The 17,426-nt window shown below is 37.6% G+C and overlaps 1 protein-coding gene across 1 annotated transcript in view; it reads left to right on the plus strand.

Moving 5' to 3' along the window:
• ctnna1 (catenin (cadherin-associated protein), alpha 1) overlaps positions 1-17,426 on the plus strand; it is a 72,821-nt gene that overhangs the window by 40,671 nt on the left and 14,724 nt on the right. Inside the window, exons 12-16 of the mRNA XM_032554332.1 lie at positions 69-269; positions 2,096-2,244; positions 6,684-6,794; positions 8,684-8,865; positions 14,751-14,856. Coding sequence (XP_032410223.1) covers positions 69-269; positions 2,096-2,244; positions 6,684-6,794; positions 8,684-8,865; positions 14,751-14,856 — 749 coding nt within the window. The remainder of the gene's footprint in view (positions 1-68; positions 270-2,095; positions 2,245-6,683; positions 6,795-8,683; positions 8,866-14,750; positions 14,857-17,426) is intronic.

Genomic DNA, 17,426 nt, shown 5'->3' on the forward strand with positions numbered 1-17,426 from the left:
TATTTTTGAATCATCTCAATGTAGTAACATTGGAAATAAAACATATTCTCATATCTGCATGTTCTCAGAGAACCACATCCTGGAGGACGTGAATAAGTGTGTCATTGCCCTTCAAGAGAAGGATGTTGATGGTTTGGATCGCACAGCTGGGGCTATTCGAGGCCGGGCTGCCAGGGTTGTCCATGTTGTCACCTCTGAAATGGACAACTATGAACCCGGAGTCTACACAGAAAAGGTTCTGGAGGCTACCAAGCTGCTCACTGACTCAGGTATCACAGTAAAATAAGAAATATGTTGATGTCTTAAAGAAAGGTAACAAACTAGAATTTTATCTATTTTTGCTTTTTCTTTCTTTCTTTTTTTAAACTAATTCCTTTATTAACTTAATGAATACAAAAAAAATATTAGATCTTAACAGATCTGTAGTTTACTTTCTGCTTAAATTTTGAAGAAATTTACGTCCTAAGTTAGATAGGGTTAAAGTGATGGAAAAGTTCAAATATCCCTTTAAGAGGGACATACATGACACAAAAATTTGAACTTTTTTTTTCAGTTGCTATCTTTTTGATGCTTTTCAGCTTCGATGCAGAGCTTCATCGGGCTATCTTTCACTTAATTTCAGTGTATTGCGAGATTAAATACTATCTAGAACTGACTTTCAAACAAAGATTTCCTTATGTGGAAAGTGTATTAATTTTTTCCAGTCATCCCACTGCTCAGTCTTCCCACATTGGGTAATTCATCCTGTGACTCACCATCTGTACAGAAGTTGCTATTCAGTTGTCAGAGAGAATTGAATAACTTAGCACAAGTTGGATCATAGAAGTCGTTTTGTCCAAATAATGTGGTATATCATTAGTCAGCCAGCATGTATCTGTTAGCTTCCATCACTAGCAAGCTAATGTGACAGAAAGATTTTTCGGTTGTCAGATTTGGAAATGGCTCGTCCCCCTTGAGGGTGGGCCCATTAACAGTCATAAAATGCAGACAGATTTTCTTCTGAGGACTTCAAATAAGCCGAAGCAAGGTGTTGAGTTTTTTTATTCTCACTACACTCGAGCCTTGTGTTCAAGTTGCATACATTGAGGTTACTTTTCATGATTTTTAAAATGCTTTCTCAGTACCGGATGTTTTTCTCTCTTTATAGAGATTAATTCACCCAATAACAATTGCAGTTGAATAGATGTGAGTGTTAAATTTAAATGAGAACATGATTTAATTACCATATTTCACTTCATAACTATTTCCAGTCGACAGGCAGAAAGCTAAAGATGGATTACATCAGCACATTACTAAAAAGAAAAAAAATAGTTGCAGCAACAAAATTCATCAAGTTGGCATTTTATTTCGAGGCAATTAAATATTGCTGGCATTAGACTTCTAAGTTAATGTAAATTAATAAGATTTTCCTTTAAAGTTAAGAACACTGAAAATCTGATTCTTCTGTATACTGAAGCCTGCAGGCTGTAAGTGATTTGTAAGCTCAAAACAAAATCCTCTTTGTTGACGCTGCTGCGCTTCCCCCCCCCCCTCTACATTTGCATCCTCACATCCAAGCTCCTGCCATGAAGAAGCAGCTAAATCCTAAAAACTGAATTTGAAGCGATGCAAATCGCTGTGAGGAAAAAAGGCCCCAAGAGCAGTTTTTAAATTGTCACCAGGGCAAAATGCATGCCTGCTGGGGCAGCTTTGTGAAGTCTTCTGTTGAAAAAACTCCTTATGCAAGATTAGATCTTTTCCTTTAAGCAGTCTCATGTCTTTTGAATGCAGCCTTCTAGGGCAGTAAACTGAAAAATTCAACTCTCTAAATATAGTTATCAAATCTTCAAGTTATTCAGATTTTATGTCAGTTGACATTTTCATCATAATGTTAGATTTTTGATCTGAGATAAAATCTAATTTAAGAAACATTGTGAATCCCTGCCTATTGGTTTTTTTTTTGTTCTGTGTACTTTATTTTATTAGACTTCTGGATTATGCAGCATATTTGATTTTTTTTTTTTTAACAATTGAACAATTGAAGAGTTATTTTGGTGGTGGAAAACATGTTCATTGACAGTCCATTCTTCTTTCCTCCTTCCCCTCCTTGCCTCAGTCATGCCACGCTTCACAGAACAAGTAGAGTCTGCAGTGGAGGCCTTGAGTGCAGGTTCACAACCTGTAGATGAGAATGAGTTCATTGATGCGTCACGTCTGGTTTATGACGGCATCCGCGACATACGCAAGGCTGTTCTTATGATCAGAGTAAGTTGCACAGTTTTTTTATTATTTTTATTTTTTTTACTTTTGCTTCTTTCTTTTTCGTCTTTCTGCCAATGCAAGGACTTGCTTACATTGTCATGCCTCTGGCTTTTATTCAAAATTTAAAAGTTCCTTGAAATATGTAGTAAGCACTTTTATTTCTGGCTTTCTTTTTTCACATTTCTTTTGTAGGTTATTACAGAAAATAATGTAATGTTCCAGCTGAAAAATAAAATGATAAATTAAAAAAAGAGGGATTCAAAACCTAGGTCCTTTCTCTGATATAGGTTTTGATGTCATCTTATTGCCCTGTACATATTGATTCATCAGTAAATATTACTATCATGCTGTCATCCATTACTGACTTTTTTTACACCTGCTATGTTTCTTCTCTTATATTGCTAATGATGATTTAGATGTGACCTTACTTTATTTAAATCCTATTTTATCCAGCTTATAGTTTTACGTATTAGTTTAGTTTTGTCACGACTATTGCTTCCTGTTTTTGAACATTGCTTTTCTCTTCATTACTTCCTAACTCTATTTACGTTTCCTTTTTAGTCTTTCCCTTTGGTCTCTCTATTAAATTGCGGTCTTAAAAGGGGATTATATATTCCTTCTGACAGCTCTTTGTCTCATCAATATGTCTTCCTAATCAGCCTATTTCAGTGTGTTTATAGGGCTGCAGGCACCAGCTTAATTGCAGATCAATCAGTATAAATAAACCCCTGTAGCTTATTAACCTTAGAAATGCAAATTAAAGTTTCTCCTCATTTTGTTGTGGTTGTATAATTTTATATATATATTTTCCCATATAATAAATTGAATTAATCGGAAGACCTTACATTTTTTGTCAGGAGTTAAAATAACTTGATTTATTCCCAATATTTACTGTAATACACGATCTTGCGTATTTTGTGGAGTTTGTTTAATGCCTTGTGCTATTTTTAGCACTACAGGAGAAACTTTGTGTGCAGTTTTCAGAAGCCAGAAATGAACTTTTCTGACGAAAGAGGCGACCTAATTGACCAGGCATGCAATCTGGTTTAGCAACAGCCTTTAGATGTGTGTGGGTTAATGGCTTTTGCCCGAGCAGAACCATAACTGAGACAGATGGTAGTGGGGAGCCATTGAAGCATTACTTTACTGACTGACAATGAGCTGACTACAAAGCTCTATGCAGCCGTAAAAAGTGAAATGGATAGTTATAGGGGAACTGGTGTGACTACTTAAGACTGCCACGTTTTATATGTTTTACATGATGACTATGTGTAATTCAGAACCTTATTATGTACTAAATGATGCAAGTTGTGCAGGTTGGATGTATTTTGCTGAACTTAACCAGCAGCACTTGGATCTTTTGAATTGGCTTCATTTGTCCACGTGGCGTTTTCTTTGCTGTCATTTAAGCTCTAAAACAGTTTATTGGTTTTCATCAATTATGCTGCTCAGACATGAACAAAAGGCAAATGAAAGCTGGCCTATTATGTATTTGCATTTGCATTATAATGAGCATCTGATTTAAGATGGACATTTTAATTAGCATTCCTTTGCTGTACTGCAGCGCATGGGAACCGCACTCCGTTCCTATCAGCCCCAGCTCCTCTCTTGTCATCCAGATTAAGCTATTAACACTGGCTTTATGGGCTTGGCTAAACACTACATGGAGGATCAGCGGGTGTGTGTGAATGTGCATGTGTGTTAAAACTGACAGAGGGATTACTGGGGAAACGCTTGCTAACTCATAATTTATCCAACTGATTCATTTTGCCATTAACTGCCAGCTTGGGACGGCGTGATGAGACAACTCGAACCTCCTCCATTATCTAAAATCTCCAGTTCCCCAGAGTGAACCAGGATTTCACCAGGACATCGGAAGGCTGAGCTCCAATGTTTCAATATTGCTTAATGCAGTATTTCTAACACTAACTTTCCAGGGTTTTTGAGCAGTGTGGGATTTAGGGATTTTTCAGGTTTGAATAAGCATTGAAAAATAAAATGGGGTTTTGGAATATTTAGTGATTTAGTCATCTCATTCTCTAAAAGCTGTCTGTGGATCCTTCTGTCCAGGCTTTATCTCTATTTGTTGACCATTTTCTTAATTTTCCCTGCTGTTTGTCCCTCTTTTCTCGTCATTCATTCATCATTTTACTCCACCAACCATCCAGCTTTTCTCCTCTGCCTTTCAACCATACGTCCACCATTCATCCATTTTCTCTTTTTGTCCGTCCATCCTTCCACTCTTCTATAATCTTACATCATTCAGACTTATTTCGTCCATTCCCTTTTTTTCCATTCTTAACTCTTCCTTTAAAGTATAACATATTTACTAACATCAGCTGCACAATTGTAGAAACAGCATAGTATTGTAAATTTTACATCAGTTCTGATAAATTCTTATTTTCTTGGTGGAGGTACTTCGAACACCTTAGAAATTCAGCATATTGAGTGCTCTCTTTTCAGATGTAAATATTGCTGTTTAGTGTAGTGTATTATAACAGACTGGTTATAATATTGGTATGCAAAAATGCAAATTCCTCATCCTTAAAGTATAATAGCCAAAATATATTCTGAACAAATATTCTAAACAGTGATAATGTTGCAGTCACTGAAATTGAAATTAATTATGCATTTGCAACATACTGTACAGCACAGATTGTTCTTATTTGAAACACATTAGTTGCAAAGCCAGACTGACATTCAGGGACATGTAAAACAAGCCATATTTAGATGTGTACAAAGATGTATGAAATTTTACAAATCAGCTTAAACTTCTCTAGAGGGTATGCCCACTACTTTGCACAAACTCAGTCTCTTGTAAGCCCCTCACATGCTTAAATCAAAACAGACAAGCATGTGGGTAGTTTTTTTTTTTTTTTTTTTGCAATAGATGTGTTTTTAACCTCTAAGTGGTTCACAGACAGTATGTTGGACATCCCTTGGATATATGAAAGCCAGATGGAACCCACTTCCCACCTACAGTGACATCTGAGAATATGCCTTGTAGACATGAAACTGACTTGAAGTCAGCCAGCTGCTGACAGCTAGATGCAGAGGGCAGCCGTTGTCGTTACCTCGTGATTTGTGCGGCGCATCGCAGCCCAAGGTGATTTAACTGGCTATGTCCTAAAATAAAAATCCGTACAGCTCACCGAGGCTATGAGTACGATGTCACAAGAAGAAAAATAACTCTGTTGAACTGAGTTATTCATATCGACAACAGCACAAAGAGATGCAGCACTGGCCTGATTTCTGACTTCGTCACAATACTGCCATTTGAAATCCCTTTCTTTCTTTTCTTAATGACTGTTCTTTACACAGCGTCTGGTCTTGCGTGCCTCACAGGTGATTTTTAAGATGAAAAGGAGCATTGCAGTGAAGACGTAGGCTGCTATTAAATGTGATTAGGAGATTTTACAATAGAAGACTAATGTTAAATGTAAATTAACTGGAAAAATATCAATTTCAACGTGCTTTATTAATATAATCCAACAGCAGGTTATTGTTGTGACTCTGTAGTAAAGTACCCGCCACACTTTATCATTTCTAAGCCGCCCACATTCACAGCTTATCAGCGTTGCAGGCCACTGAGGATGGAATGCGTGCCCAGATGAACAGCATTGTCTGGACTCAGACATGCCTGAGAGTCGCCACTGCTTTGTATCTGAAACTATACCCATATTCCCTCGAGAACAAGACAATCTCTACAATTTCATAAAGGGCTATAAGGTTGTTCAGAGACTCTTTGCTATTTTTAGATACGAGGGCTCCAAATCCATTACAGTAGGGAGGACTGAGACAGTTGGATAAGCACAAATAGAGGCACAAGTGCGATAATGCACCTTATCTGCCCACATCATCTCCCCTCACCCCGCGCCACATCTCCAACAAATACTTTCCCTTGTTCGTCAATGTTATGTTTTGCCTTAAGCGTAACCTATTGAGCTCAAATTCCTTTTGAATATTATTTACGAACAAAATGCCGCTCCTGGCTAGTTTTGTATTCATGGCAGGAGACGAGGTGAAGGATCAGGAATGAAGTAGCACAATTCCACAAAAACTCAATTCACGCTTCACAAATCTTTTTCTTTCTTTTTTTTTCTCCCTTCAGATGGCAACGACAGATGGGCCTCAAAAGTGTTTGCTCCAATATGTTTCTTGCCTTCGTCTTACCTTCATTTTCCCACTAAAATGCATAGGCAGCACACTACACTTGATTTACAAATTCATTTGGAGTTTACAGTGTATGTGGTGGGCTATAGGGAAGGAGACATTTATCTGATGCTGCCCAGGCTGGCAGCTCCAAGGCATTTCTCACAGATAATAAACAGGTTTATTATTTAATAGACCTCACAATGCTGGAGCGTGCCAGTGTTATTTTATGTACTTCTCTTAATTACAAACCGCTGTTTCTTACCATGTTCTGCTTTATATCATTAAAGACTCCAGAAGAGCTTGATGACTCTGACTTTGAAACCGAAGATTTCGATTCCCGCAGCAAGACCAGTGTGCAGACGGAGGACGACCAGCTCATTGCCGGCCAGAGTGCACGTGTAAGTCCATCTGTTTTCTTCACTTGCCCAAGATGTTTATGAAGGGCCTTCAAGTATCACATCTCTTGAAAGTTACCACTTTTTGTCACATTACAACCACAATTTCAATACATGTTATTTTTATGTAACAAACACAAAATGGTGTCTAATTTTTCACGGAAGAGGGGGGAAAAATATATATATATATTTTGTATATAGTCTAAACATGGCATCCCACCTGAGACCCTTTTGGTGCAGTAATAGCTTCTAGTCTTTTGGGGAATGCCTCCATGATGACTTTCTTTTAGAAAATCCTGTCAATTAGTTGTGTCAACAGATTATCCTACCTGAGCTTTAGGTAACTAATTTCTTAGCTTTTAATTCTGTCAAGGTCATGGGGTATGAATACTTTTGCAAGTCATCATTTTCATGAGGCATTAAAGGTGCAGTACAGGATGTCTGCATCCTTAAATCTTCAATTCATGTATATAAAATCAAGGTTTTACAATTTTTGAAGTGTAAGTTGACCTTACACATTAATTAATCACAATCACATTAATTAATTACACATTAATCACAAGTGAAAGAATTGCTGTAGTTTCCTTATTAAAAGCTGCCTTACTGATAGATGAGTGAACAAAACGTTTAAAACATAGATGGATTTAAATTTGGTTGAATATTGACCTACAAGTTTGTCATGTTTCAGTTACTTAGTTCAATAATAAACTCCAATTTGAATTATATTCGAAGTCTTACAACACTGAAGGAAAACAAATCACAGATTTTTACAAAACCTGAAAAAGTATTTTTTTTTTTTTTTAAAGGTTGGATGTATGATGATTTATAACAAACGTTTTATGCTAAGTCTGTCTTAGAAATTTTTGCTCCATCAAACACCCCTCCCCCATACTTACTGCTAATGGGTGGTTCACAGTTGGCTTGGTACCACAGTGGCTAATGTGACCAAAAGATTTGCAGAAACTTCTCTTGTGGAGCTCTGCCACAGATTTGGATCTCATTTGTCCTTTTGTTGCTGCTCATAAATCTATGTTTATACTACCCGATTTGATAGTTACAGACTCTCAGGGAGTGATAGATATTTTGAGGGCGTATTTTAATAAATATTTTAATAAAAATAATTTAAGAATCTAATCTGTAAAGTACCGCACAAACCTACTGAAGCACTGATCTGATGTTTATGCCCGTGTCCCTTTGTGTCTAGTAATCACGCCTGTGCTGCACTAGATTTACCGGCATTGCCAAGCTGAATGCGGGTGCTCTGCAGTCTACTTTAATTCACTTTAAATTCCACCGCAGCTGTACATTTGGAAGCCAATAGCATTAATAATTTAAAGAAGAGAGCTATAACTTAATCTTAGAAATCCATTGGGGCAGAATGATCCATTGGTACCGATTCAAGCAATTTGTTTTGATCACCAAAGATTATCTGACTGTTTTGTTTGGAGAGAACTTTTCATTTTTGCACCGCCTAAGCTGCTTTATTCAATCTTACCTGGCTCCAGAGAGACAGAGCCATTTTACCAGCAATAGAATAAAAACTCCTGCGATGATATTCGATTTCCTTCTCTTAAGTGTCTGCCTACCTCAGCCTGACAGGATCATTGACTCAATGTCTGATTAGCTGTTTGGGAGCTGCCTTTTATCTGTCTACTCCAAAAGGATGTATAGAGGTGTCTGTGAGCTAATTTGCAGTAGATGTCGAGGACTGCTAATCAAATAATCATAATCAAAGAATAAGCTGTGTGTTAGAGATGTGAATCAAATCCAATCTTTAGCAGGACCCTTTGCCCCCTACACCTTCTTCTGCACAAAACACTGCATGTATTATTTGCAAAGCAATACCAGGTCGAAGTCTAACCCGGTAAACTTCTTCCGATCCCTTTCTGCAGGCCATCATGGCTCAGTTGCCTCAGGAGCAGAAGGCAAAGATTGCAGAGCAGGTGGCTAGCTTCCAGGAGGAGAAGAGCAAGCTGGATGCTGAGGTGTCCAAATGGGATGACAGCGGCAATGACATCATTGTGCTGGCTAAGCAGATGTGCATGATCATGATGGAGATGACAGACTTCACCAGGTGAGATGGAACAATAATAGATGAACTAAAAATGTCACAGCACATTTTAAAAATATCTCTGATCAGATTGTCAGTTTTTTTTTGTCCTTTTTCATTTTAAATCCAAACATTTTCATATGAAGTCACTCACATTAATACTTCTATAGTTTCTTTCCTATTCAGTCAACATGTCATCGTCAAAGACAGATACCACAAGCTTAAGTTAAGTCTGTGTCAAATACAGTCCCTCAGTAAGCCTACGGTTGTTCACCAACATTTGTTCATATTTGAACAATGCTTCATATGGAGTTTAACTTTGCTGTTCGTGCTGTACAGCTCTCCCTTTTACTTAAGCAGTGGGGTAGCGAGGATTTCTTCTTTATTATTTTTCCATCCTCTCTTAATCTTAATATGCAGAACCATAAGCAGAGCATCCAATCTGGCTGCCCCCTGTTACATAAATAAGCTGCAATGTGTGTGCAGTGGGAAGAAAAATTAAATGGACAGTCTTCCTCCAAAGAGCTGCTGAAGGCCAAATTCACACTAATGTGTTGACATATATATTTCTTTGTTGTTTGTCTTTGTTTTCTCTGCGTTACTCGATTGGGTTGTCGCCTATAATTACTAATTCGAAATGTAAAAATGGGATAAGTACTCAGTTTTCAGTTTTAGGATTAACATGTATTTTTAATCTAAGGTTTTATAGCCAGCCCTTTGTAGGCATTAATTGTGTAAGTGTTGGTACCTCCAGGCATCATTAAAGATGAGTTTTCCCTTATCTTATTACTCTACCAGTTTGTTTCTTGTCTTTAGTGACTTCTTGGGGCTTTCTGCCTTTACTTTTGTCTACCTCACAACATAGTCGCCCACACTAGTTGAGAATAGGTGCCTTAGCCACTGCTGAGTATTTTTCCTCTATCTGTTTTTGTATATATACGTTTTGGGTCGCTGTCTATCTGTAGTGCAAAGAGCCCACCAGTCAGCTGTGCTGAATTTGAGCTGGCAGTGTCTCCTTGCGCTACAGGATTCACCCAGCTGCTTCTGTCACATTGTCAGCACACACTAGCTACCAGTTGTCATTGGGAGTCAAACATGCCCTTGTCACGACTTTTTTATTTTTTATGTGATTTGCAGATAGTTATTTTGCCTCCGTTTTACTTCTATTATTTTTGTAGAGAGACATCTTTTGTTGTGTAATAAGCGCTGCACCAGAGTTCATATTCCAACAGTTGGATATTCATTATGCAGTTGACTGGTTTTATGCATCTGTTCTAAAAGGCCCTGATGATTTGGTTTAGCGGGTATTACAGTGAGTGGATAACAGTGGCGAAATTTCTCACATTTGGTTTTGTTAGAATCACAAACCTAAGTGTATTTTATGAGACTGTTATGTGAAAGAGAAGACATTTTCACAACTGGAGACCAAAATGCACTACTTTGTCTTGCTAACATTCTCTTTGCCCTTTACATGACTGTAGGCAACTTTAGATAATACTTTTTTATGGTTTCTGTTAGTAAGAGCTTTCTTCTTGCTGCTTGTTTTTAAAGACTAGATTAGTTGAATGCAGGCTACTAGTTGTTATGTTGACAACTAGTAGTTAATGTCAGTAGTTCCTCCAGTGTTACCACTAGTCTCTTGACGGCTTCTCTCACTACATCCCTTTGTCTTTGTCAGTTTGTCTGTTTCGTTACCTTTGGAGTTTTCCATGATTTTTCTGTTTTTGGATGGTTTGAACTCAGCGTCGATAGTCTCAGGCTTAGGTTTTATAACCTAAACCTGCTTTAAATTCCTCCACAATTACTCCCTTCTATATGTTGTATCCTTCAGTTTTAAAGATGATATTTCCCTCACCAATTTTCTTTCACAGAACAGCTTGGGTTGAAATTAGAATTAGAGTACATATAGCTGGTCTCAATTTGCTAATTAAGTGACTCCTGGAAGAAGACGTTTCCATACATTTTATTTAGAGACATCAGAGTAAAGGGGCCCGAGTACAATTTTCAGATTTTTGTGGATACTTTTGGAGAACCGCATTTCATTTTCATTCGACTTCATAATGTGGAACAAACGGTGAAATGTTCAAGGAATGAACATTTTTAGAAGCCGCTGCATATTGGATGTTTGGTGGCATTTATATCTTGAAATTATTTAACATATGCTACCGCGTTACAAATGCTGAAAATTGTGATGACTATATTGTCATTATGACAATATGATTAACTCACATTTTCTGTTTCTTACCTTTACAAAATGTTCCCTCTGCTCTCTAGAAGCTTCAGCATCTCAGCCACTAAAAGTATAAATCAAATTTCTCTATCAAGGGCAGTGATTGTCCACCAGTGTAAAGGCACTTGAAGAATAGCATCCAGCTAAAAATAGCATCCATGTGCTCCTGTGCAGATGCAGTGTTACACACACGAATATCGCGATGACAATTGCAATTTGATATATTATGCATCTTTACTAGAAACTACTGTTAGGTTCACATGAAGAATGCATGAAAGTGGCTTAAATGCATTTTTCACTGAATGTGTTTGTATGACTCTGCTTTTAGAAATGTGAGTGAATCACTCTGGACATTTTGTTGCAGAAGTGTGAGTCACATTGGTAATGATGTAATGTCGTCTCTTTATCCTCATCTTCTGAATGGGTCAAAGAGCCTGTCGCACTGACTAAATATGTAAAATAGTGAAACATGGCAGAGCAGTTTGAAATGTTAACAGCCAGTGACCCGAAAGGTTTCACAGAACCCGGCAGATTTTATTTGCTGCTCGATCTTTCAAAGGAGTAAGGATAAAAGTATTGCAACCTTTTACTACTAAATGGTTGGATGAATTCAGATATGAGGTTATTGATTGCCTTGACATTTTTTTTTTTTTACTACTGCATGAATACCGCCTCTCCCACATTGTAAAGCCTCTGTTCAAAGCAACCCCTAAGAATTCAAAAAAGAAAATTCAAATACACATGATTTAGGATTTATTAATTTTGCATACTGTAGAACATTTTTGTCTAGGATAACAGAATGCATCTCCACTGAAAATAAATAAATAAAAAAATCTGATTTTACGATGAGTTTATTAAGTTGGACAGGCTGATCCAAAACAGGTATTACTTTCAGCACCCAGCGCAAGCCTCATGTGCTGTACTCACATTATTAAACTCATCCTCCTCCGTAGTCCTGATTATTTTGACATCTAATCAGCAGTTCAGCACCGATAATAGCCTGGATAAATCACGGAGCTGTCAAAAAGTTCTCTCTTCATGGTTTTATTTACAATATTTAGCTGCAGGACCCTTTTTTTTGCCTGTCTCATCCAAATGAAGTGGAGAAAACTTAATTTTCAGAGCTGTGCTTGAACACTAACCCGCTATCAGAATTTGTATCATATATTGCCTTTTTTATTTTTTTTACAGTGCAGCACATTTTCCAAGGATTTCATTTTTTTTCCACTTTAATAACAATTTTAGGCTATGTTTTCTGACAATTTGAGCAACAAAGTTTTCTGCTGGACCTCTACATAAATTGTATTACATTTGGAACCTCTTATAATGCGTTTCCACTGTGAAGTCATTTTGTTTGACACTGAGAGTGTAACTCCTGCAGCTCTACAACTCAGCATGTAGAAGTGAGGTTTTAGCATTGTAATTAAAACCAGTTTTCCTTTATTCTTTACCAGGAAAACTACAACAATAATTCTCTAACAGTGATAACACTATAAATTACTGTAGTCCAACCAAACCTAATGGAAACTTTAAGCAAATTTTGGAAATAAAGACTTCTGTGTTTATTCACTTTTTGAGGAGAAAAGGAAATTCATCCCGCTGTTTTTCCATTACAGTCTGATTATTTCACAGCATTTAAAACATTTTCATTCTTGAGTTTTGGAAACTAGAATGTTATGATTTTTAGGTAAATATTTGATATATAGATATACATGTGATAATATAACATATATTCTACATTTTACATAATGTCAGTTCTATATTCAAAAATGTTCAACCCATCTTTGTGTCACCCTTTAGTCACTGAATTTTCATGGAAAGGCTGTTTAAATCTTCAACATGTATGTTTCTCAAAGTCTAAGCTCCCAGGCTGAATTCAGTGTAATTAACCAAAAGGTAATGAAGTAAAAAGGAGAAACTACATGGATTAAAAGGATGCCGTCACAGCAATGCTTACACTACTACATTACACTACCACAGATCTTCACCGTATGTCCAAAGTAAATCCATAAAGTACTGCCCCTCCACCAGCGTTTCAACGCTGATTCGGTCTTGACTTTAGCCAAAATACAATCAATATCTTCACAAACGTCCTGCAACTGATACGCAACTGCCTTTTGTTACTTTGCAGTGAAGTTCCTACTTGAGGGTAAAACTTAGAGTTCAGTGTTTAACACGCATTTCTATTGTTTCCACCCAGACCCACAAACAAAGTGTGTCTTAGGGAGCACACAGATAGCCAGCTAATCTGTCCATACATTATGCCTTCGCAGGGAAGGTCAGTAGCCAGTGAATTCAGCCTATGCCCGAATTATTGTCCTTTGAACCTTGAGATGGTGTGAAGCTCCACCAAGGTTGATGTATGAGGTAATTGACCTCTCCTGACAAATTTGCAGAGTGTGAGGAGTTCATGTCGACTTCAGCAATGCTTGTGGCTGCATGGCAGCGTTCATGAATAAGACATTTTGTTGTCTTGGGTACATGTAACATGTCCAGCAGCCACATTTCACACTTCTCCGAAGTGCTTGGTTTACACACATCTGGAGGAGCTCTTATAATATTTTGCTCTTATCTACACATTCTGAAACGTATCACCTGTAAAGAGTTTGTCTTGTTTTTGCGACCTGTTTATTTTCCTAGCTAGGTAGAAACAAATTCCTAAGAATAAGCTACTGGTTATACTGTATATAAATATTTAAAGAAAAGGGGACACTACTGGTCAGATATAAATCAGTTGTGACTTTTCCTTTATGTTGCACTTTTTTTTTTTTTTGAGAATAAACCACAATGGTGTGCTATCAGCTGCCTTTTTGCCTGTATGCGTTTTTTCCCCCCCTTTTTCCAAAGCATCACAATGCTTTCAGCTCGGTCTCCAGGGGTTGTCTCGTCCCTGGAGAACTTCCAGTATGTGCTCTGACGCATGGCCTTTCCCACTAGGACCCTGGCTTGTTCAACATCAGAGCAGCAGAGGGAGAACAAGAGAAGGAAGGTTTGGAGACGGGAGGAAAGGATAGAGGAAGTGAGAGAACAGAAAACAAAATTCCATCTGTTCTGGGTTGGACGGCTCTTTTTTTTTTTTTTTTTTTTTTTTTTTTTTTTTTTTTTTTAGCCTGGAGAGAACAGCTTTGAATCCAATTTGTCTCTCTTGCCAACTGTGTCCCAAAGTCCCTTGAGGGGTGCCGAAAAAGGCAAATAGCTGACGAGCTTTTACAGTGGGTCAGGTCAGAAATGGGTTGACCTATGTTGGGATGGACCTTGAGTGTCAATAGGGGCAAGGATTGACATTGTATGATTGTAACGGGTCATTTAACAAAAATAAATACACAAATAAACTTTTTTTTTTTTTATCCACATTTTTTAATTTTTAAATTGCATTTAGTTACTTGTGTAACCTTGAAAATGTTTCTGGTCTAGCATTTTTGATAGTTTTCTCTGGACATTGTGTTACCAAGGGTGCATTCATGTTTAATATGTGTAATCATTGTGCTCAGTTGTTATGCATTTTTATATCTCAAGCTTTTACCTGCACAATCCCCAGAGTTTACAATATGCTACTGCTTCAGAGGGAAAACAACTCTGTTAAAGAAGCAGGGGCTCCATTACAGAGATTTTACTTCTGCATTACACTGACTACAGTAGAGGAAAAATGTTGACTGATGTTTCCATCTTCTATCTTCAGGGGGAAGGGGCCACTGAAAAATACATCTGATGTCATCAAAGCTGCCAAGAAAATTGCAGAAGCGGGAACCAAAATGGACAAACTGGGACGCAGCATCGCTGACCTTGTAAGTGAAAATAAACCCATAAAGGCGAGGGGGTGATGTAAGCTACACCTTTGTGCAACCAACCCCTGTAAACTCCTGCAGTAAGATATATTCAGTCTCAACTATTTTATTTCTGAAAGGTATGGATGTGCTTCTGGGTATAGTATTTTTTTTTCCATTTTATTCTTTTGTCCCTTATTTTGAACATGTTTTGTTCCGAAACTGTGGTTTTTGAGGCTTTTTTATTTTTTATAAAGCTGAGTTTGAATACTCTTTTTGAAGCTTTATGTGCTGCCTGCATTTGTCTGCTCTGAGTTCTTCTAAATCTACATAGATAATTGCTGGCATTTTCAATTCATCTAAAATAAAGAACTCTACTCTCATGATTGTAGCTGATATAAGATATTTAAATTGCTCCCAGCTGTAACAAATTACATACATTTGTTCGTAGTGTTGCCTTAATAGTTGGGCAGCGAAGATTGAAATTAACAGGAAGAAGCTAAGTGTTTTGTACATGCTAGTACTTGAGATTTATTTGAGGTTTACACGTCTTACATTTACTGTTTTTGTAAACCCTCTGAATTTATAACATCCGTAACTTACCTTAGAAACTGCAGTTCTTGACATGGAGCATATGTATTCAACTAATTGAATTTGCGTTAAACTGTTGGATAGTTGATATATCTTTCAACTTAAGGACAAAGTATTGCATCTGGGTCTGCAGTATGCATATATTTTATTACTAAAAACATGAAAAACTTTAGTTTGCCACAAAACACAATTGCAACAGAGCTTCTCTGTTGGGAGGATGTTGTTTGCCTCTGTGGTCGAGATGATACCAGCTGTGGGTTTTTCTAAAAACCACTTTTGTTCAAGAACGCTGTTGCCTCTGAAAGGACACAGTCTTCAGATGTCACAGATTTCGGCTTGGATAACAACAGTTGGCTCCGTCACTCTCTCTTACTCTGATTTGTTGACAACAGATGACATGTTGGCAAAAAACTAATAGCACGAAGGCTGTCTATTGTGGAAAAGGTACTGCCATGGTAAAATGGTACAACTTCTTTCAATTTTAGGATTTCTCTTATCAGGACAAAATAGAAATCGCCATGTCCTAAAAATGTTTTTATCTGGGCGTTGGAAAAACGGCCGATTCCTCACAGTTTAGGCCAAGATAGACAAAATGGAAATTATCTGTGGAAGATGAGACTCCTGCTGCTTCAGTAGGATTTAAGAAGAAAACATAGAAAGGCAGTGCTGCTAATCAGATGTACTTGATTAACTAATCATCAGCAGGTGTAGCTACTGCTAGAAAAACAGGACTTTCTGCAATTTCTGCTTTAGTGCATGTTGTTGTGTGTTTGCACAAAGGCGGGTCGAAAATGCATTACCAACGACCTTAGAGACGCTGTTGTCGCTGCCCATCAATCGAGCAAGGGTTCTAAGTCTATTTCCAGATGTCTTGAAGTCAATCATCCTACCGTGAGAGAGATTATTCACAGCTGTAAAACATTTTAGATGGTTGTCAATCTTCCCAGGAGTGGACGTCCCAGCAAATTCACCTCAAGGTCACACCGTGCCAGTCTCAAATGACAGAACTACAAAAACTTAATCTCATACTCGAGAGTCCTCGCTTGTTGCAGTCCATGACAGTAGAACGAGGAGTAAAAGAACTGTTGTGATGGGTTGAAGGAAAAAGGCTTAAAAAAAAAAAGGAAAATATATTGGTGCATCCAGGATTTGCTGAGTCGCATCTGAATCGATAACCTTTTGGGTGGATGAAATCCAAGCACAGCACCAAATCTCATTCCAGCTGTCAAGCATGGTGGTGGACAGTGATGATTTGGGGTTGTTTTGAAACCACAGACTTTAATCACTTTTCAGTCATCTATAAATTAAAGATACAAGGTGTTCTGACTGGCAGCTAAAGATTTGCACAAATTGGGTGATGTAGTGGCCCAAAATGTAGCATCAAATCTACAACATAATGGCTGAAAAAGAGAAAAGTCAATGTACTACAATGATTAGTTCAAAGTCCAGAATAGGTTCATATGTGATGAAGCTTTAAAGAGCTGGGCACAGATTTTCTGCAAACCACAATGTACTGAATCAACTTTGCACAGGCAAAGCGTGACGACTGAGGATTTCCTCCTAATGATGTAAAAGACTGTAAAATACATGCACACAAAACCACAGACATGGAAAAAGGTGCACACTTTTTCTCTGATTATATCTGCATTTTATATGTCAGGGTTACTTAAACAGATTTACTTTACTTTTGTTTATGGAGAAACTTGCAAGAAGCAGTGGCGCTTATTATCTCTGTAGCTGCTTCATGAAAGGTTAAGTCTTTTCCTCCTGACTGGTTTCTAGTTGGAGCCCAACTATTATATTCAGTGATTCCTTCACTAACTGGAAACATCTGCTTTTAAGGCTTCAGCTGAGTTCGCTCCCTCATTGTCAGACATAATGAGCTGCTGGCCTCCTAGAACCCACGTCTGATATTTTATTTAAGGTGCCCTCAGATCTTTAATATTAGAGAATCACGTCTATCACAAAGTAGCAGTCCTACCTGTGCTGACCTAATTGCA

The sequence above is a fragment of the Xiphophorus hellerii genome, chromosome 23 (genome assembly GCF_003331165.1).
Source record: "Xiphophorus hellerii strain 12219 chromosome 23, Xiphophorus_hellerii-4.1, whole genome shotgun sequence".
Taxonomy (NCBI): domain Eukaryota; kingdom Metazoa; phylum Chordata; class Actinopteri; order Cyprinodontiformes; family Poeciliidae; genus Xiphophorus; species Xiphophorus hellerii.